Source organism: Bison bison, unplaced genomic scaffold (genome assembly GCF_000754665.1).
Source record: "Bison bison bison isolate TAMUID 2011002044 unplaced genomic scaffold, Bison_UMD1.0 scf7180017864299, whole genome shotgun sequence".
Lineage (NCBI taxonomy): Eukaryota > Metazoa > Chordata > Mammalia > Artiodactyla > Bovidae > Bison > Bison bison.
The window spans coordinates 5,155,587-5,174,123 of NW_011494871.1; the positions used below are offsets into that span (position 1 = coordinate 5,155,587).

At 42.3% G+C, this 18,537-nt stretch overlaps 1 protein-coding gene across 1 annotated transcript; it reads right to left on the bottom strand.

Annotated features, from left to right (window-relative positions):
• Positions 1 to 629: 629 nt before the first annotated feature.
• Positions 630 to 18,537, bottom strand: SLC46A3 (solute carrier family 46, member 3). The gene is made up of 6 exons (XM_010851236.1): positions 18,194 to 18,537; positions 17,249 to 17,462; positions 10,598 to 11,468; positions 8,866 to 8,949; positions 3,853 to 4,009; positions 630 to 1,862 (listed from the first exon to the last, which is right to left on the bottom strand). Exons 2-6 carry the CDS (start codon positions 17,435 to 17,437, stop codon positions 1,778 to 1,780), a joined length of 1,386 nt encoding a protein of 461 aa, XP_010849538.1. The 5' UTR covers positions 17,438 to 17,462; positions 18,194 to 18,537; the 3' UTR covers positions 630 to 1,777.

The following is an 18,537-nucleotide window of genomic DNA, read 5'->3' on the forward strand; positions in this document are numbered from 1 at the left end:
GTCTCCTGCATTGCAGGCTGATTCTTTACTGTCTGAGCCACCATGAACATTATTGAACATTACTGAGGTATAATTTACTTTGCAGGGTTATTAAGAGGGTAAAATAAGTTGATATAGAAAGCACTTTGTAAACTGTAAAGTACTGTTTCTTTGTTTTTTTGGTTTGGGAAGAGCACTGAACAGGAAGTAAAACAAAAATCAATCAATCAATCTGAGAATAGCCCAGAAGACCTTAGCTAAACCTAAAAGGAATAGTCTTGGAAATAAGAATTTCTAGTATTTTAAAATATGAGTGTTATCGCTGGTCAAGCAATCATTGATTATCCTACAGGGAAAAATTGTAAGCAGTGCTATAAACAAGACTCTATCTGCTTTGAAGAGCTTACAAAGGAGTTAATCATCTAGGTGTACTTCAGGACATTTGTGTTATTACAAACGGAAACTTAGAAAATGGGAGATATTGAAGGACCCATAAAAGTACCATAAACCAATTTAAAATGCATATGGGTTAGCGCATTTTTCAATTTCTTTGCAAGGCTGGCTTCATGACTATGGCATATCATTGGTTAATCTCATACTGCATTAAATATATAGCTTAAAATGATTTTTTACAAGTGAAAACAAAATTCTGTGGTCACTGAATTCAACTTTTATTGAGGATATAATGAGGAATCAAACTGTCCCTGTCCTCAAGGGGCTCATTTGCAAGTAGGGGAACAAATTTTACAAGACAAGGGAAGACGCTGGGAGGGCAGTGCCCACAGAGAGCTTGGGGAGCCCTGAAGGGACTAGGGGGATGGTGGTGGTTGGGGGAGTAGAAATGTTTGGAAGCCACATGGAGAAAGCAGAAGCTTTGCCTTGGCTGAGACTTGAAAGTTTCAATGCAGGGAGGGAGGGAGGAAGGCCCAGTGGAACATTGCGTGCAGACAGGAGGCAGGAAAGGATGTGGTGTTTTCAGGGACCACGGAGGTCCCAGGATAGGAGTGTAAGGCAGTAGGAAATGGATTACTTTTCACAGAAATAAGGAATGAATATTGGCTCTATAAGCACTAATTAATTTACATCATGATTGGCTGTCTACTTGGTGTTTACATTTCTTTAGGAACTATTTGTATTCTTTTTTTTTCCCAGTGTTATGGAAATATTATAATTGATGAAACATATTAGGAAAAATGTAAACATATTCACTAAAGTGCTTCTCTCTTAAGGATTTTGCAGCTACTGAAAGGTTTGACTACCACTAACACCACTAACACCTAGATGAAACAAAGCATTATCGAGTAGAGGAGAATTATAAAGGCTTGAAACGTCTATAGTTTTCCGATCAGTGACTGACTCATCATAATTTTCAACAGTTATGCCTTCAAAATCTTTGAAGGAGATCAGAAATCCATTGTGCAGATGAAGAAACTGAAGCAAACAGGATTCTTCTTGGTGTCAATGTGAGAGACCAGAGTACATCAGGGAGATTATTGCTTTTGATCGTATCAAGTTTCTCAGACCGGTAAGTTTCAGTTTGTTTTGTAAATCCCAAAGTGGAAGGTGTTTTGAGATTTCTTCTTCTGTCTACTGGAAATATGTCACTTGATCTTCATAAAGTGCTCAGAGTGCTTGGTACTGTAAGAAGCTAGAGGAGGGACTCTTTCTCTGAGAGTTTAGAAGAAAGGACCGGCAGCATTGATTATTCATGAAGTCCTGATCACGGAGCTAATTTAGATCCTTCAGAAGTCAGAGTGTATGATATGTGTATTTGGATTTTTTTTTTAATCACAATTAATCATCTGTCTGAAGTGTCTTCGCTGGATTCTTCTTGTATAAGAAGGACATAGCTTCCCGCATTCCTGCTGACGTACTTGATAACACTGCCAAAGCAAATGAGACATTTAAAAACCTGTGATGAAGGCACTACATAAATAACCTGTGTTCTATCTTTTCTCTTGTTACATGATTTTTTAACAAATTATGCAAAGAAGGAGGGTACTGGTTATTTTGAATCTAGCAGACTTTTATGCATAGATTTCTGAAAATATTAATTAAAAAAACTACATGAGTTCTACCTCTTCCAGATTCCTAAGATGTCCATCTCCCACTGTCTACTCTGCGTAGTGCTCACAAAATATTATAAGCTATTAGTGAAGTTCATGTTTCATGCCTATAACTGAAACTTGGACAGAAGGCATCTAGACATAATTAAAATAGCAGGTAATTTTAATTTTAAAAATATTGAACAGATTTAAAAAGTAAAACTCAGAAGACCATCTGCATTTACATTAGAGGCATTATTAAAAGGATAACAACCTGTTATCTCTCTGCACTAATTTTTCCAGTTATAAAAGTAATATGTGTCCACCACAGAATATTTCTAAATATAATGAAGAATAAAATTTAAATGAGCCATTATTCTGCTTCCTATGTAATACAGTTCTCATAAAAGTCATTTTAACCATATGGATGCATCGTCATTTATTTAACCAATTCCTATCACCAGCCATTTTGGTCATTAAAATATTTTGCCATAATGAACTTTTTATATATAAATTTTTGACATTGCTGATCATTTCCTTAGGGTAAGATTCTAAGTGGAATCACTGGTTCAAATGCCATGAACTTTTGGGGGGAAACTTTTGATACGTGTTCATGAATTGCTTTCCAAAATGATAATGCGGGATAACACTACTTCCAGCAAAGAACAAGGTTGCTGGTCTCATCAAGTGCTCACTGGCTCAGCATGGAGTTTTAGTATTGCCAATTCAACAGGTGAATAGCCTCCTTCTAAAAAGGTATCTGGTAAGAATAGCTTTTCATCACAGTTACAGAGGACTGGTAAATTCTACTGTTGTCCAGCCTCTACAGGTCTAAGTATCAGCGTTCCACTGAGAGAGACGTGCTGAGGTCCTACTCGGACAAGGCGCCTGCCTGCCCTTGAAGGAGTTAAGAGCCTGTGCGGACAGGCTCTGCTCTCCCTCCCTCACGGCCACAGCCCACGCTCTCGGGGGCGGGGGGCGGAGATCCCAGGCCCTGTGCCCCAGCTTACACCCCCCTTTCCTGTTCTCAGCTGCATGAGACGGGCAGGCCCAGCAGAGGCTGGTTGAAGGGCTCTTGGCTCAAGTCTTGGGCCCCACAGAACGTGTCAAGTATACTTGTTGGTGCGTTTTCACAACCACTTGCCTAGATGGCTTACACTTTTTGTTCATTGAAAGGCAGAGGAGGAAACATTATTTCTCACGAGTCTGTGCCTCTGGTCGTTTTATTCTATGTACTGTTCATAAATAGAATTCTGTATTTGGCATTTATTTGGATATTTACACTTAAAAAGGAAATCATTTAATAAGCCAACTCTCAGGGAAGGAAAGAGAATTCTTAATATCCAATGCATTCTATCTGCTCTTATCATTTACCCAAGAATCTGTATTAAAGTATATTTTCTCAGAGCAATCTTTGACCTTCAGGGGATAATATACTATAGGAAATCATAGTTTGAATACATATATGTATATGTGAATATATATATTCTTAGAATATATATATGAATATATGTATTGAATATACATATTGATATATATTCTTAAACACTAAATTCCTCAGTTGTTCATTTAAAGATAAGGGGTAGCTTCTCAGAGTCTCCGTCTAATCCAGTCTTTCTTCCTCCTAGTCCTGGAAGGCCATGCCACTATCTCTTTCTTCCTAAGTTTCCAACATTATTGACAGATGTCATAATGTCTAAAAGTTCTTGAGAAAAATACATTCTGAGGCAAAACTTCAACAGATCTGTGTTATTGTATCGGTGGAGTCAGGGAATTCGTTCAATCCATCTAGGCTTTGATAAAAGGATAAAAAAAAGTAATGACCTACCAGAGACTGATGGCTGGAATTAGTAATAAAACAGCGGAGAGCAGAAAGACAAAGCCTTTGCACCAAGCAACGGTGGCTGAATAAATTCCATTGAAAGTAGAAACCGCAGTGATCCCGCCAAGTGTTTCTAAGAAGGCAAGACAAGCAAACATGGTCCCTGTTTGGGGTTGGGGTGTGGAGGGAAAGAGAAAAGGCTGTTACAAAACAACAAGCAAAACTAACACAGAAAACCGCAAACACAGGGGCACTGCCTGGTGACGGAGGCAGTCACCCATTTTGTGGGTGAAGAAACTGAGGTCAAGAGTTCTCCTTGGACCTGACGAGAGAGGAGCTGGAATCAGTACTTCAAGATCCACGGGGCAAAGCTACGAAGCACCGGCCGCTTAGGCGTGTGCAATCAGCTGTGTGTCTGCCCCGACCACAGCCTCAGACACAGAACCACCTGCCCCTGAGGTTCCAATCTCCCCCCCTGCCAGTCTTGGTCCCTGGGCTAATCTGTGACACAGTTGCGGGGCAGGATGGCTCCCTGTGGGCAACCTCCCAGGTCAGGTCAGATCTGGCAAGAGTGACAAGCAAGGCAGAGAGATATAATCTTATCATATGTGCCTGCGTGCTAAGTCGCTTCAGTCGTGTCTGACTCTTTGTGACCCCATGGACCGTAGCCCTCCAGCCTCCTCTGTCCATGGGATTCTTCACACAAGAATACTGGAGTGGGTTGCCATGCCCTCCTCCAGGGGATCTTCCCAACCCAGGGATCTTACGTCTCCTGCATTGGCAACCTGGTTCTTTACCACTAGCGCCACCAGGGAAGCCCTTGGGAAGCCCTTGGGAATCTTATCACATGTTCTGCAATTTGAATTTGATCCCTTCCTCTAGAGTAACAAGAATATCAGTTACATCAGTTTCCTGTTTGACTCTTCCAGTAATTACATCACTGCCCTGTGCTCTAGTGAAGGTTATGCCATAGGCTGTTATTAAGTGATTCTCTAAAACATACTTTTCTGTCTTAACCTGCTTACAACTGTCTCCCCTCGGAGGGGACTCTGCTGTCCTTCCTGCTTGCTACACCCCAGGCATGGGAAAGGGCAGGTCTCGGAGCATGCTCAAGAAGACTGAAAATGGCTTCGGGGTCAGCTCAAGCTCACAGTCAGAGAAATGGTCCTTATTCCACAAGTTTTGAGTCCTGTCTGGAATCCAAGACCATGTTGACTGAAGAGTTAAACTGAAGAGGCAAACCTCCAAAAGACAGTTGAGCAACTTGACGCACTTTTCTTCCTCTTGGTCAAAGTTCACATCACTGTTCTCAGCCCTCAGCTTCAGTGGTATAAATTCCTACAGTTTCTGCAGATTCTTCTTTCTTTTTTAAGCTGCTGTATTTGTTCCCTACTTTGCCGAGTTTCCTTTTCCATGATAAGCTGTAATGCATTTTCCTTATAGACAGTGCTATTTATGTAAATGATTGTGCTTAATTGGACTGATAAGGAAGGAAAAAACAAGCTTGAGGACCACCTTTCACAGCTGGATTATAGTTTATGTGTCTAGCCTCTTCTTTTCCCCATGGTCTTGCTTTTTTAAACTGTGTATTGATTTTTGTCTATTTATATCTTCACTCTATTTTATACACATTCTGGTGTGTGTGTGTGAAGTTGCTTCAGTAATGTCCCACTCTTTGCAGCCCTGTGGACTGTAGCCCGTCGGGCCCCTCTCCATGGGATTTTCCAGGCAAGAGTACTAGAGTGGGTTGCCATTTCTTTCCTTCTCCAACATATTCTCATATATCGCTTCAGAGTCTTCATTGAACAACAGGACATATGTTCATAAAACAAAACTCTCTCTGCAGAAGGCCAAGTTATCAGAGATGTGTCTTCTTTTGACCCCAGTGAAAGTTCTGCCCATGTCAAGTGCAATTTGCTTTGCTTAGTGCTGTGTCCCCAGGGTCCAGCCGTGCTGGCACATGGTAGACATCTAATACGTACTTGTCAAGTGATTTGATAAAAGCTCCATTCAAGGGCACAGTTATCCATCATCATGTAGCATATGGACTTGGTGCCTCCATGATAATACAGGATTATACAGAATATTATGATATTTATGATAATACAGGAAGTCTCCTAGTTATCTAACTATGGCATTGTTTTATTTTATTTCTGATTCCTTGCTAAAGCCAGGGATGGTGCCACGGTGCTAATCCTATTACACAGTGGCTTGAGTCTTTTCTTGTTGGAAACTCGGTCAGGCTGTGCAAACAAACAGCTACCCTCTCAAGAAATAGCTCTAGCTTCTTGCTGCAACTCCCTGAGTAGTGCAACTTGTTTAATAGTTACCAAAGATAAATTGATTAAATAAAAGCGCAATGGAGTTTATTTTCTAAACTTAAAAAAAATCCAATAGATGTGAAAAGTCAAGTCTGTTTGTTTTTACTGGGTCCCATATATTAAAGTAGCTCAGCTGGTAGAGAATCTGCCTGCAACGTGGGAGACCTGCATTCGATCCCTGGGTTGGGAAGATCCCCTGAAGAAGGGTAAGGCCACCCAGTCCAGTATTCTGGCCTGGAGAGTTCCGTGGACTGTATAGTCCATGGGGTCACAAAAAGTTGGACATGACTGAGCAACTTTCACTTTCACATTCATGTATTAATAGAATTTCAAGGAGTACCCAGATGACAAAGAGGGAGTCCAGGGTGCTCTAGCAATGAACTTCATAGCTGTATGGAGCACAGAGATTTCAAAATAATTAGCAAAAGTCAGTTTCCTCCTCTTTTTTACATAAGATATTATGATAGAGATAGGGTGAAGCACCTGAAAACCTCTGTAGCACTTCCCTTCTCAGATTATTTTAAGGTGCCTAATGTTTTAACAAAAATATCCATTTTTAGAAGTAATGAAGGATGGAAGTACATTCGCTTTCATACATTTCAATACCACCAGAAGGATTTCTTCATTTGCAGCTAAGAACAAAATGACTCTACTATCCTGGAGCAATGGAATCACAATGGAATTGATAAAATTATTTTAACTCATAATAAGACATGCCAAAATGCAAACTACACCTTTTGAAATGTCACTGTATTTAATAATATGAAACCACGTCTTAAAAGAGTTGATACATAAACCAAGCTAAACTAAACCAAAGTAAATAATACATTCTGACAAGTCTATTGTAGTTCTAAGTCAAAGAAGGTTGATATTTCTTTTGTTTCCTGAACAGCTTTATTGAGATATAATTCACATAATATAAAACTCACCCTTTTAAATTGTACAGTTCAATGGTTCTTCTATGTTCACAGAAACTGGGCAACCATCACCACCATCTAATTTTAGGACATTTTCATCTCCCCGAAAGACTCTTTGTGCCCATTATCGGTCACTCCCTTTTCTCTAGTTCGTAGGGAAGCACTGGTGGAATTTCTGTCTCCATGAATTTGCCTATTCTGGAAATTTTGTGTAAAATGGAATCATATTTATATAATAATGTGTGGCCTTTTGTGACCAGCTTCTTTCATTTAGCATAATGATTTCAAGGTTCATTCCTGTTGTAATGTGTATCATGACTTCATTTCTTTTTATTGTGAAGTCATATTCCGTGAGCCAGATACACCTCATTCTGCTTACGTATTCACCAATTCGTGGACATTTGCATTGTTTGTGCTTCTTGGCTATTATAAATAATGCTGCCATGAACATTTGTGTGCAAGATTTTGTGTGAACATATGTTTTCATTTCTCTTCAGGGTATACCTGGGAATGGAATTGCTGAGTCATACAGTAACTCTATTTAACTTTATCAGGAGCTATCAAACTGTTTTGTTAAATGGCCGCATCATTTTAGATGATTTTCTCACCAGCAGAGCATGAGGGTTCCAGCTTCTCCACATCCTCATCAACACTTCTTACGGTCTGTCTTTTTCATTTCACCCATCCCAGTGGGTCTCAGTGTGGTTCCGATTTGCATTTCCCGGATGGCTAATGGTGTTGATAATTTTTCATGTGTTTGTTTGCCATTTGTACATCTTCTCTGTAGATGTCCGTTCAAATCCTTTGCCCGTTTCTTAATTGGATCATCTTTTTATTGCTGAGTTTTAGTATATATTTGGTGGCTCAGAGGTTAAATGCCTGGAATGCGGGAGACCCAGGTTTGATCCCTGGGTGGGGAAGATCCCCTGGAGAAGGAAATGGCAACCCATTCCAGTACTCTTGCCTGGAGAATCCCATGGAGGGAGGAGCCTGGTAGGCTACAGTCCATGGGGTCGCAAAGAGTCAGACGTGACTGAGCGACTTCACTTCACTTCACTTAGTATATTTTGGACACAAGTTCCTTATCAGACATATGATTTGCAAGTATCAATATATTTTCCCATTCAGTGGGCTGTCCTTTCACTTCCCTTTTTTTTTTTTTTTCTCTCTCTCTTTCTTTTTTATTTTTTAAAGTATGGAAGTATGGTAAAACATTTACAGGAGACTTAGAAAATACAGAACAAAGTTACATATTCTTTTCACTTTCCTGATGGTGTCCTTTGAAGTATAAAAATTTTTAATTTGGAAAAAGTCTAATTTATCTGTTTTGTTGTTGTTGTGCTTTTGGTGTTGTATCTAAGAAACCATTACATAATTCAAGGGAGCAGCTAGGTTTTTACATACTGTAGTTTTTATATTCCTAAGTGATTTTCCAATTACTCTGCATCACACAATCAACAAACATCTGTGTGAATATACAGCTACATCTTATGCGTGGAAAAGAATCCAGAAATATATTTTTAAATGTATTGAATTATGCAATCTTCTGCAGTGGGGCGGGGCATGTCCAGAGCAAGCCCTCTGCAGCACCAGGCCCTGGGCAGGGGCTCCCTTGCCTGAATATCAGCTCTTCCTAACACAGACCTTACTGCTTGATTCAAAAGGAGTTCTGTGCAGGAAAAGGGCTGAGAATATTCTGAAGAAACAAACACCGATTGTACACATCTATGAGGTGGTACAGATTATAGAGTCATTCTGTTTCTTGAGCAAAGTAGACTCACCTTGGTCAGTAGAATGAACCACTTTTGATATCATGGACCGTAGAACAGAGAGCGGCATGACAGTGAAGAGAAACGGCAGCCTGACTGTGAGAGGAAGAGATAACAATTAACTGGGTCGATCGGAAAACTCAGGGTCAGTTTTAAGCCTGAAACAGTTTCCCTCTAAATAGTTCATTTTCTCTAAGCATCCTGCTTCATTGCTTCTAATGACTGAATTAATTAATGGAAGAATTCTGCTTAATAAAGGAAGATAGACAATGGTCAGGTCAGTTTAAGATGAGTTTACTTTCTGCAGATGTAGAAAACAAACTTAGGGTTCCTGGGGGTAAGGGGAGAGAAGAAGGAGGAACTGGGAGATTGGGACTGACACATACACACTACTAGATATAAAATAGATAACTAATAAGGACCTGCTGTAGAGCACAGGGAACTCCACTCAACACTGTAATGGCCTCTATGGGAAAACAATCTAAAAAAGAGTGGGTATATGTATGTATTTGTATCACAGATTCACAATAAGCTTTTTGTTTGGTAATAAGTTTTTCGTTTGTTTTCTGGTTTTGCTCTTTCAGACTCGGCATCTTTGGTGCTAGAATTCTTTTATTGATCTGCTCATTGGCAAACTGATTCCTTATCTTCTTGGTTGTTCATCTTTGTGGCTGAAAAATTTCAGGAATGCAAATTGCCTCTGTTCTTAAATTCTGACCCTTAAGAGTCAGTAGCACTTTTCATTATAAGATAAAACAGTTTTATTACATTTGCAGATCACTGTAAAGTTCTCACATATATTAACTGACTTTGGCCTTGGCAATTCCAAGGGAGACGGGGAGAGGGACCTGTCCTTTTCTGAACTCTTGGCATTGTGCTAAGTGATTTATAGTTATCTCTTCTAATATTGGTGACAATCCTCTGAATCAAGCACCACGATGCCCATTTTAGAGATTAAAAAATAAGGGCTCAGAGCAGTTTAGTAACTAGCCTAAGATCACCTGGCTCTGCAGATGGCAATTAAGCCCAATTCTGCTTGGAAATACTGCCTTCCTGCAGGGTAGCAAGAGGTTAATACTGCCTTTGTAGAAAAAGACTAAATGGACCTCTCCTGAGGTCTTACTTTACAGATCCTTTAACCTTTACAAGTGCAGTATTTTCACTCAAGCCTTACAAAAACCACTGATGGGGTGCAGGTAGTTAAGGAAACAGTCCAGCTTGCCAGAATGTGATTCATCAAAAGTCAATTCATGAAATGACCAATTTGCTGAAATTTCAATTTGCAAAGCCTTTTTGAATACATCCAGACAAGATCGGACATGTTCAGGGTGGTATGGTCATAGGCTTGAATATATTCAATAAACATTTTTCTTATAAATCTTTTGAGCATCCTTTACATAATAGTCTTATATTTTTTTAATTTAAAGTCACCTTCTTAGTAGTGCTTTAAGAAATATTTTAAGTTGGTGAATGTTATATTGAAGAACTGATTCACAAGAAGAAGTTTCCTCAAGACAATTTTTGGGCAAATATGCAAATTTAGAAAATTGTGGTTATTAAAAAAATTTTAAGTCAGTTGTTTTTCAGCCTCTGGCAAATTTGCTTTTAACAAATTACCTTTAATTAAACTAGAATACATTAAATAGAGAATTTTGTATTAAAGTTTCTCAACCATCAGACTGCATTCATTTTATATAAACATCAAATACGAAATTCTAGGATACACTTGTAACTCGTAACTTACCTAAAAACATCATCAATGTTGTTCTGGCAAAAGCAGTCATAACCATGCCCACCATGGTGGTAAAAGTTCCTATGAAGGCCATGTGAATATCTTCCATACAGTAAGAAAAAAGCCATATTCCTAGGAAACTGCTGAAAAAAGTGACACTACCCAAAGCTGATCCGTAACCTATTAAAACTTCATCCCAGCAGAGTGGCGAATCCAGTTCATAAAGGACAAAAATGGGGGAAACACCAATGGTCACGAAAAAGTAAGTGATCATCGTGAAAAGCAACAAACAGCACAAAGACCGTTGCTCACCAGAAGCATTTTTAAAAAGCATGTACGTTCGGTGAAACAGGTTTTTAAAGGTTTCGGTCCACGATACAGAAATATTCTGAGATGAAGACTCTTTCATCGAATCCTCAAGAAAAAGTAAAATATAAATCAAGTTCACAAAAAGAGCCACGGTAACAATTAAAAAGGACCACACAAAACCTAACCCTCTAATAAAATAGCCAGAAGACAATCCTGTTAATCCACTAACAACTCCAAACAGGAAGTCAATTATGGCAATTCGAATCGTTCTTTGTTTCTTTTCTTTACATTGATCAACTATGTAGGCAAAAGAAGCTCCCAGAAATGTGGTGTAATTGCCAAAAAGTGCACCAATGAAGGTGGATGCAATCAGAAGGTGGATTGGAAGGGCAAAATAGGAGAGCAGACAGAGCCAAGCGCTGTTGGCAAGAGCGCCGACAGAAGACAAAATCAGAGGGAACTTCCTTCCTCCATGGTCACTGTGCGACAGAAACACGAACGTAGACACGAGACCAGGAATTAACCCACTTATGTCCATCTCCAGGTTAAAAAGAGACACCTTTTTCTGGACTTCCTGCAAAGAAAAAGAAGACAAAGTGTTTACAGAGGTTTTTACAATGTGCCTGGAAATATTTTGGTATAGACTTTTGACAAATCAAGCAAGAGCTGGTAAGTCAGGGATGGGGAATTTATAGTGCATGAGTTTTTTGTTTTTTAAAAATATTTATTTGTTTGGTTGCCCTGGGTCTTAGTTGTGGCAAGCTGAATCTTTGATCTTTGTTGTACCACTTGAACTCTTAGTTGCAGGTCCCCCAGCATTGGGCAAGAAGTCTCAGCCACTGGACCATGAGGGAAGCTCTCAACTTGAATCTTTATCCAGTTTACAATGCAAAGATCAAGAGCTGATATAATCATCAATGCTCAGTCATAATGTTCAAGCTCCACAGTGGAGACATTGACCCATAAAAATAAAATGTGTGTATTAGTGTATGTCTGACTCACATCAAGGATTCACAGAGCTCAAGGCCTCAGGACTGGCCATGTAATGACTTCTCTTTCTTCTGTGGACTTCCCTGATAGCTCATCTGGTAAAGAATCTGCCTGCAATGCAGGAGGCCCCGGTTCAATTCCTGGCTTGGGAATATCCCCTGCAGAAGGGATAGGCTACCCATTCCAGTATTCTTGGGCTTCCCTTGTGGCTCAGCCGGTAAAAAAATCCACCTGCAGTATGGGAGGCCTGGGTTCAATCCCTGGGTTGGGAAGATCCGAAGAATTCCACGGACTGGGGTCTCAAAGAGTCAGACACGACTGAGCAAATTTCATTTTCTTTCACTTTCTTCTGTGGACAGTTCGCCCTAAGAGATTGCGTTCTAAAGGAAAAAGGATACCTTTTCCCATGATACATCTTTCTGTCTACGCTAAGGGAATGAATATCACATGTAAGTGTCATATTTGACAGACTTTTATTTAGGCAGAGCTCAGTTGTCCTTTTTACATGTGTCTCCACAAGTATTCCTTTATTTACTAAAAATTAAGATACAACCCAAAGAAGAGTTCTGTATTGACAAAAGACGGTAGTGTGCCATGAACTAAGGAGTGAGATGAACTCCGCTTTCCTGAGGCTGACACAATTATGAGCACACAGATTGGCGGACACGACCATCATTGCACTAGTTATTTAATGTAAAGAACTTGGGGTGATTTAAAAGCATTGTCTTCTTGCCTCTTCTCTGTATTTCCCAAGCTTTATATTAAGGCTGGGTGCCATTTTTATAATGGTGATGACTAAACTCAGTTTAAAGGCTTTCCACATGGCACCAGTGGTAAAGAACCCACTTGCCATATGTCTCATTGGCAGGGCAAGATCAGAAACAGGTTCAGTCCCAGGGCCAGGAAGATCCCCTGGAGGAGGGCATGGCAACCCACTCCAGTATTCTTATGTGGAGAATTCCATGGACAGAGGAGCCTGGCGGGCTACAGTCCATGGGGTTGCAAAGAATTGGACACAACTGAAGTGCTTTAGCACACATGCAAACTCATTTAAAAAAATGTATTCATGTCATATTTAGAAGGCACCCTAAAACCCTGACGAACCACAAACAGATACTGAATTAATTTTTAAATAGTGAGCCTATTTTTATTTTTATATATTTATACAATTCAAGCCATTCTGTATTGCCAAAACGAGTCATCTTTGCTTCTAACCTTTCCCTTCGTCCATGTCCACCAGCACAATCTATCCTGCCCTCCCCTCCTCCCCGCCCCAGTCTTTCTCATGCCTTTATCTTCTTGATGGTCCCATAGTTGCCATGTGAACAACTCCCATTGGTTTTCCTCTCCACTACTCTGGCATCTCACTGGTCTCTTTACTCAGTTCACATGTAACTTATCACTTATCAGATCACTTGCAGATCACAGACCCGGATGCTGGGCACATCTCCCAGAGCACGCTGTCAGTGTGTCTCTCACCTCTCAAAGCTGCAGTGTCTCCCCAGCCTGCCTGAGAAAAGTCCACGCTCCTTGGCCTGGTACCTGGGGTCCCCGAGATGTGGCCTGGCCTCACTCCTCTGTATCATGCCCACTCACTCCCAGTACAGTCTATGTTCCAGGCACCATCCACAGTCAGTCCTGCTTGGATTTCCCTGAAATTCCCAAACCCATGTCATTACTCCTCCTTCCAAAGCTTCTCACACAACAGTTATCATCCCCTAGCTGTACTTTCTGTGTAATGATTAAGAGCTTGAGCTCTGGAGTCAGAGGAACCTTGATTCCATCCAGTCGGTTCTGTACATAGCAGTTTTGGGTGATCTTTATGGCTGATTTGAGCTGTAGTATACAACAGTGTAAAAAACAAAAAATAAAAAAAAATTTTTTTAATTAAACAGAAGAACAGAAGACAGTCCTGTTAATCCACTGACAATTCCAAACAGGAAGTCAATTATGGCAATTTGAATCATTCTTTCCTACTTTTCTTAACATTGATCAACTATGTAGGCAAAAGGGACTCCCAGAAGTGTGGTATAACCGCTAAAAAGTGCACCAAGGAAGGTAGACGCACATCAGCTCACGTCACTCCTCTCATCATGAGCACGTCGGCTCATGTCACAGTCCCTCAACGACTTTCCTTCCACTGGAGTAAATGCAAACTCCTTGCAGGTGGTGGTGGGGGGTGGGGGGCAGCCCCCCAGCACAGACTCTGTAAACCTCCAGGCTACTTGCTGTTCTCTCAGCTTGATCGATCTGCACACAGCTTACTTCCTTAATTCAGAACCACCTCCTCAGAGAGACCTTCCCTGACCATCATTCCAACTAAAGCAATCCCACTGACCCCCACCCAACGCTCCAGCCCCTCATTCTGCTGTTTTTCTCCCTAGAGACCCACCACCCCTTGACAGGACATGATATGTTACTCTGGGTGTGCATTGCATGACCTCTCTACTCCAACCTAAGCTCCCAGGGCAGGTGTGGAACCTTGTTCTTTCACCACAGGATCACCGGCTCCAAGAACAGTGCTTCCAGGTACTCAGTAGTCAGATGGATGACATGAATGAACCATCAAGTAAAGCAGGAGTCTGTAACTTGCTGTGTGTGAACCTGATCAAATTACTTAACTCCAGAGCTTCTTCATCTGACGAGAGAGGGAATGTCAACAGTCCCAATCTCGCAGGCTGCCAGGAGACTTAAAATTAAATATAAGGTGCTCCACACAGGGCCCTCGTACAGTCAGTGCTAAATCACTCTTGCCTGTTTTATGTCTATACTAGAATAAATTTCTTGAGCACATCTTGGTACCTCCTACAGACATAGGAGCCATCAAGTAAATATTTATTGAATAAACAAACAAGTGAAACAGTTATCTTTTCATCAACTCCTCAACAAGATGTTCCAATTTGGGGTTCTCCTCCCTTTTCCACGCCTCCTCCTATGTCCTGGTCTCCTCTCCTTTCTATCGACTGTCGTTTCAACCCAGTCTTTTACACAGACTGCTCTCATCTGCAACCCATGTTTTGAAATGCAGATTTTAACAAAGCAAACTCAAAGCATCTGTCAACCATAAATGTTGAGACAGAAGAAATCCTTGTGTGTCTGTATGCTTTAAACTCTGGAGAATTATAATTATATGTCATATAAGGGTAGATGATGGAAATCAGAGTGAAAAAAAAGCTATTTCCTATACAAGATGGAACAGAATAACAATGTACTGAGACAGGAGAAACTAAGGAAGGTACTGTCAGTTTTAAGGAAGTCACAATTTCATAGGCTAAAATGTATATATTAATTTCAGTTGAGTAGAAAATACTCCTTATCTGCTGGTAACAAGGGACTCTGTTAGTTATTAAAAGGTTTATACACGAATTCTTGGGCGAGAACAATTTCATGATCTGCTGGGTAACCTGAAATTGTCCCCTCCAAGTTTAGAGGTTTGTCTCTTATTTTTAGGGATAAGAACAGTCCACAAACCTCTCAACTTGCATGTGGCCAGAACACACCTAGGGAGCTGGGCACTGAGACAGCCACTCAGGAAACGGGCAACATGTGTTCTTGGATTTAAAGAGGGGAGAATATTCTCTGAAAAGCTGAACAGGGCCAGGGAGGGGCCCAGAAGGAAGTGCTCTTTGGTCCTAAGGTGCAGGTGGTGAGGAGGTTGCCACACCCCGTCCCAGTTGTGGGCGGGGTGGTATCCAGTTCCCCAGTTTGAGAAAAAGCACCTAAAGCTCCAGTGCACTGACTATGAACCAAGGCATCCGGGGCAATGGGCTCTCCCGACTATTAATTCAATGAAACCACACCGGGGCAATGGGCTCTCCTGACTATTAATTCAATGAAACCACAGTCAGTCAGTGAAAAAGTTTGGCAAAAATCTTCAAAATGAGACCACTGCTCTGGGCAGTGAGGGGCTTTCAGCAGCTGGGCCAGGCGGCAAGGAGGGCCAGTACTCATGACCACACAGTCACAGAGGTCACCGCGGCAGCTGGACCGAGGCCTGTCTCCCCTCAGCTGGAGGGCCAGGGCAGAAGACTTTTCAGACACTTGAGTCCTCTCCTCCTCCATCCCCCGCTCTGCTCCCAGGGCTCCGGTGAAGGAACACACAGAATCAAATGCAGAGACTGATGAGACTCTGGAAACTTCTCACTCCCTGGCAATGACACCCATGTAACAGGAAACATTCTTTTTTGTTTGTTTGTTGGCCTTGGCATGTGGAACTTCCCCGACCAGGGATCGAACCTGTGGCCCCCACAGTGAAACACACAGAATCTTAACCACTGGACCACCAGGGAAGTCCAAAGAAACATTCTTGAAGGGAGACAAAACCAAGAAGAGAGACCCTTGGCCCTTCTGTTTTTATGACCTCCTTCTAGGCCAGAAATTTGATATCAACATGGCTGTTCGGAAATAATCTCTTTTTCTCTGAGGGTGCAGGTGACCCAGAGTCCCTTGATGGTTTTTTCCTCTTTCGACTGGGGAGGCAGTGCCACTCTTTTGCCTCTCTTCCCAAGCAGAAGAATTCAAAGCTCCTAAGTGTGGTGGTTTTTCAGGCATTGTTGCTAGGGGCGGGGTGGGGCAGGGAATTTCCCAATCTGGCTGCTCTCTCCTTTGCATTTGGACATTGGCAGGCTCTGTTAAGAACTGCCTAAGAGAGCAGGAGACTGGCGGTGTCCCTCCTGGGGGTGGAGGGTGGTGGGGGAGAAGGACAGGCTCTGTGGTATCTGGCGGGACATTTTCATTGACCTTAGAGCACAAGTGGGAGCTCTCGACCCACCACATCCCCATACAGATGCTCCTCAGCATTTGCGGAGGGGGTGGTCAAAGCTGATTTGATAACACCAAATGGTGGATGGCACATGCCACCCATACCCCATGACAGACACTGGCCCGGGGCCCACAGTCTTCAGGGATGGGCTACGTTCTGGGGTCACCAAAAACTGGGTCAGGTGGGCAGTGGAAAGAGGTGGGGGGAGGGGACAAGGGAAAGGTAAGACCCATGTTTCACTCCACCTGTGTCCACCGAGCACTCATTCCAGCCTGCCCTGCCTGATTTTCAGGCTTTCTGTGGGGAAGGAGGAAAGAGGCAGCCACACAGGAGAGGAGACTGCACTGAAATCTTCTGAGAGAAAGGAGAAGAGCCAGAATCACAGGAGAAGAAAGGGGTTTTAAGGAGAAGAGGCAGATTAGAGGTGTCAGGGAGCTTCAAACAAAAAGAGAACTGAATAAAGGCTCTTGCTTTGGGACTTTGGGGTTTTAGGGTGACCCTTCAGAGATCGATGTATGATGAGAGCAGTATCCTCCTTCCTTTAAAACCCCGCTGCACATTCCTCTTTTATAATACACTTTAGGGCTATTTTCATGTCTTACCTCCTGGAATGCAAAAATCGGGCTGCTTTTGTTCTTTGCACACTCAGAAGTATTGCTCTCAAGTGCAATGCTGTAGTTGCCCGTTTCCTCCCATATCCTCCTGTACACATATTGTGTCGTCAGTGGGCTGTTCAGAGTCAGAGCGAATACACTAAGGCAAATGACAGGTTCTACAAATGGAATCTTCATCTTGCTTGGGTAGAGAGCTGGAGTTCTATTAAAGAGAAAAGGAGAAAATCAGTTGTACTCCTATAGGATAGGCTAGGTTTTCAACGATGGGGAAGTTAGGGGTATTTTGTGGCGTAAACAAGCACACTAGGGAACAGAAAGCAGTAAGCACTTCCGAAGAAAATAACTTTTCAGTACTCAGTAAACCTGAGACTGTCATACTTCTCATTTCTAAGAGTTGGACCTTTAAGGACTCAGGATGATTAACTTGGACCTTTAAGAACTCAAGGGACCTTTAAGGATCTTTAAGTATGTTAGTCACTCATCCCTATCCGACCCTTTGTGACCCCATGGACTGTAGCCCTCGAGGTTCCTCTGTCCATGGGATTTCCCAGGCAAGAGTACTGGAGTGGGTTGGCATTCCCTGCTCCAGGGGATCTTCTTGACCCAGGGATTGAACCTGGGTCTCCTGTATCCGCAGGCAGATTCTTTACCATCTGAGCCACCAGGGAAGTCCAAGGACCCTTAAGAAGATTCTTTAAAATAGTCTTAATAAGTTATCTCCCACTTGGGCAATCCAGTGATCACACTATAACTCCCACGTTATATACTGCCAGCTGGTTTTCATAAACGAAACAGTGAGGTTGCTCTTGGGACACGGCAGTTACGTAATTGTTTATTATTGCTTTGGCTGCTGGTGAACAGCGGGCAGGAAGGGGGCCTTTAACGAAACAGCTCCCAGTCGTAATGAGGGGTTGTTTCTTCTGTTTAACTCACCCCACGGTCACGGTCTTCCTGCCAGGCTGCTGGGCGCGGGTTTGACCATTGTCGGGGCCCGGAGTCTTGGGGGCTGTCTCCTTTTGGGGATGCCTGCCTGGAGCGCCTCCCGGGCAGCAGGTGCGCACGGAGGCTGGGTCTGCGCCGCCGCGCTGGGGCGGGAAGGGGAGTGAAAGTCCGTTGAATTCGACCAAATGCACCTGCTCGGGAAACCTCAAGCCCTTATTTTAAAGCAAACCAAGATAGCGCCCTTCCGCGTCCAGGGGACAAGCTCTACAGTCCACCGCGTAGCCCTCGCTCGGCTCCGGCGCGGCCCTGCGTGCGATCTCGGTCCGGCGGGTCCC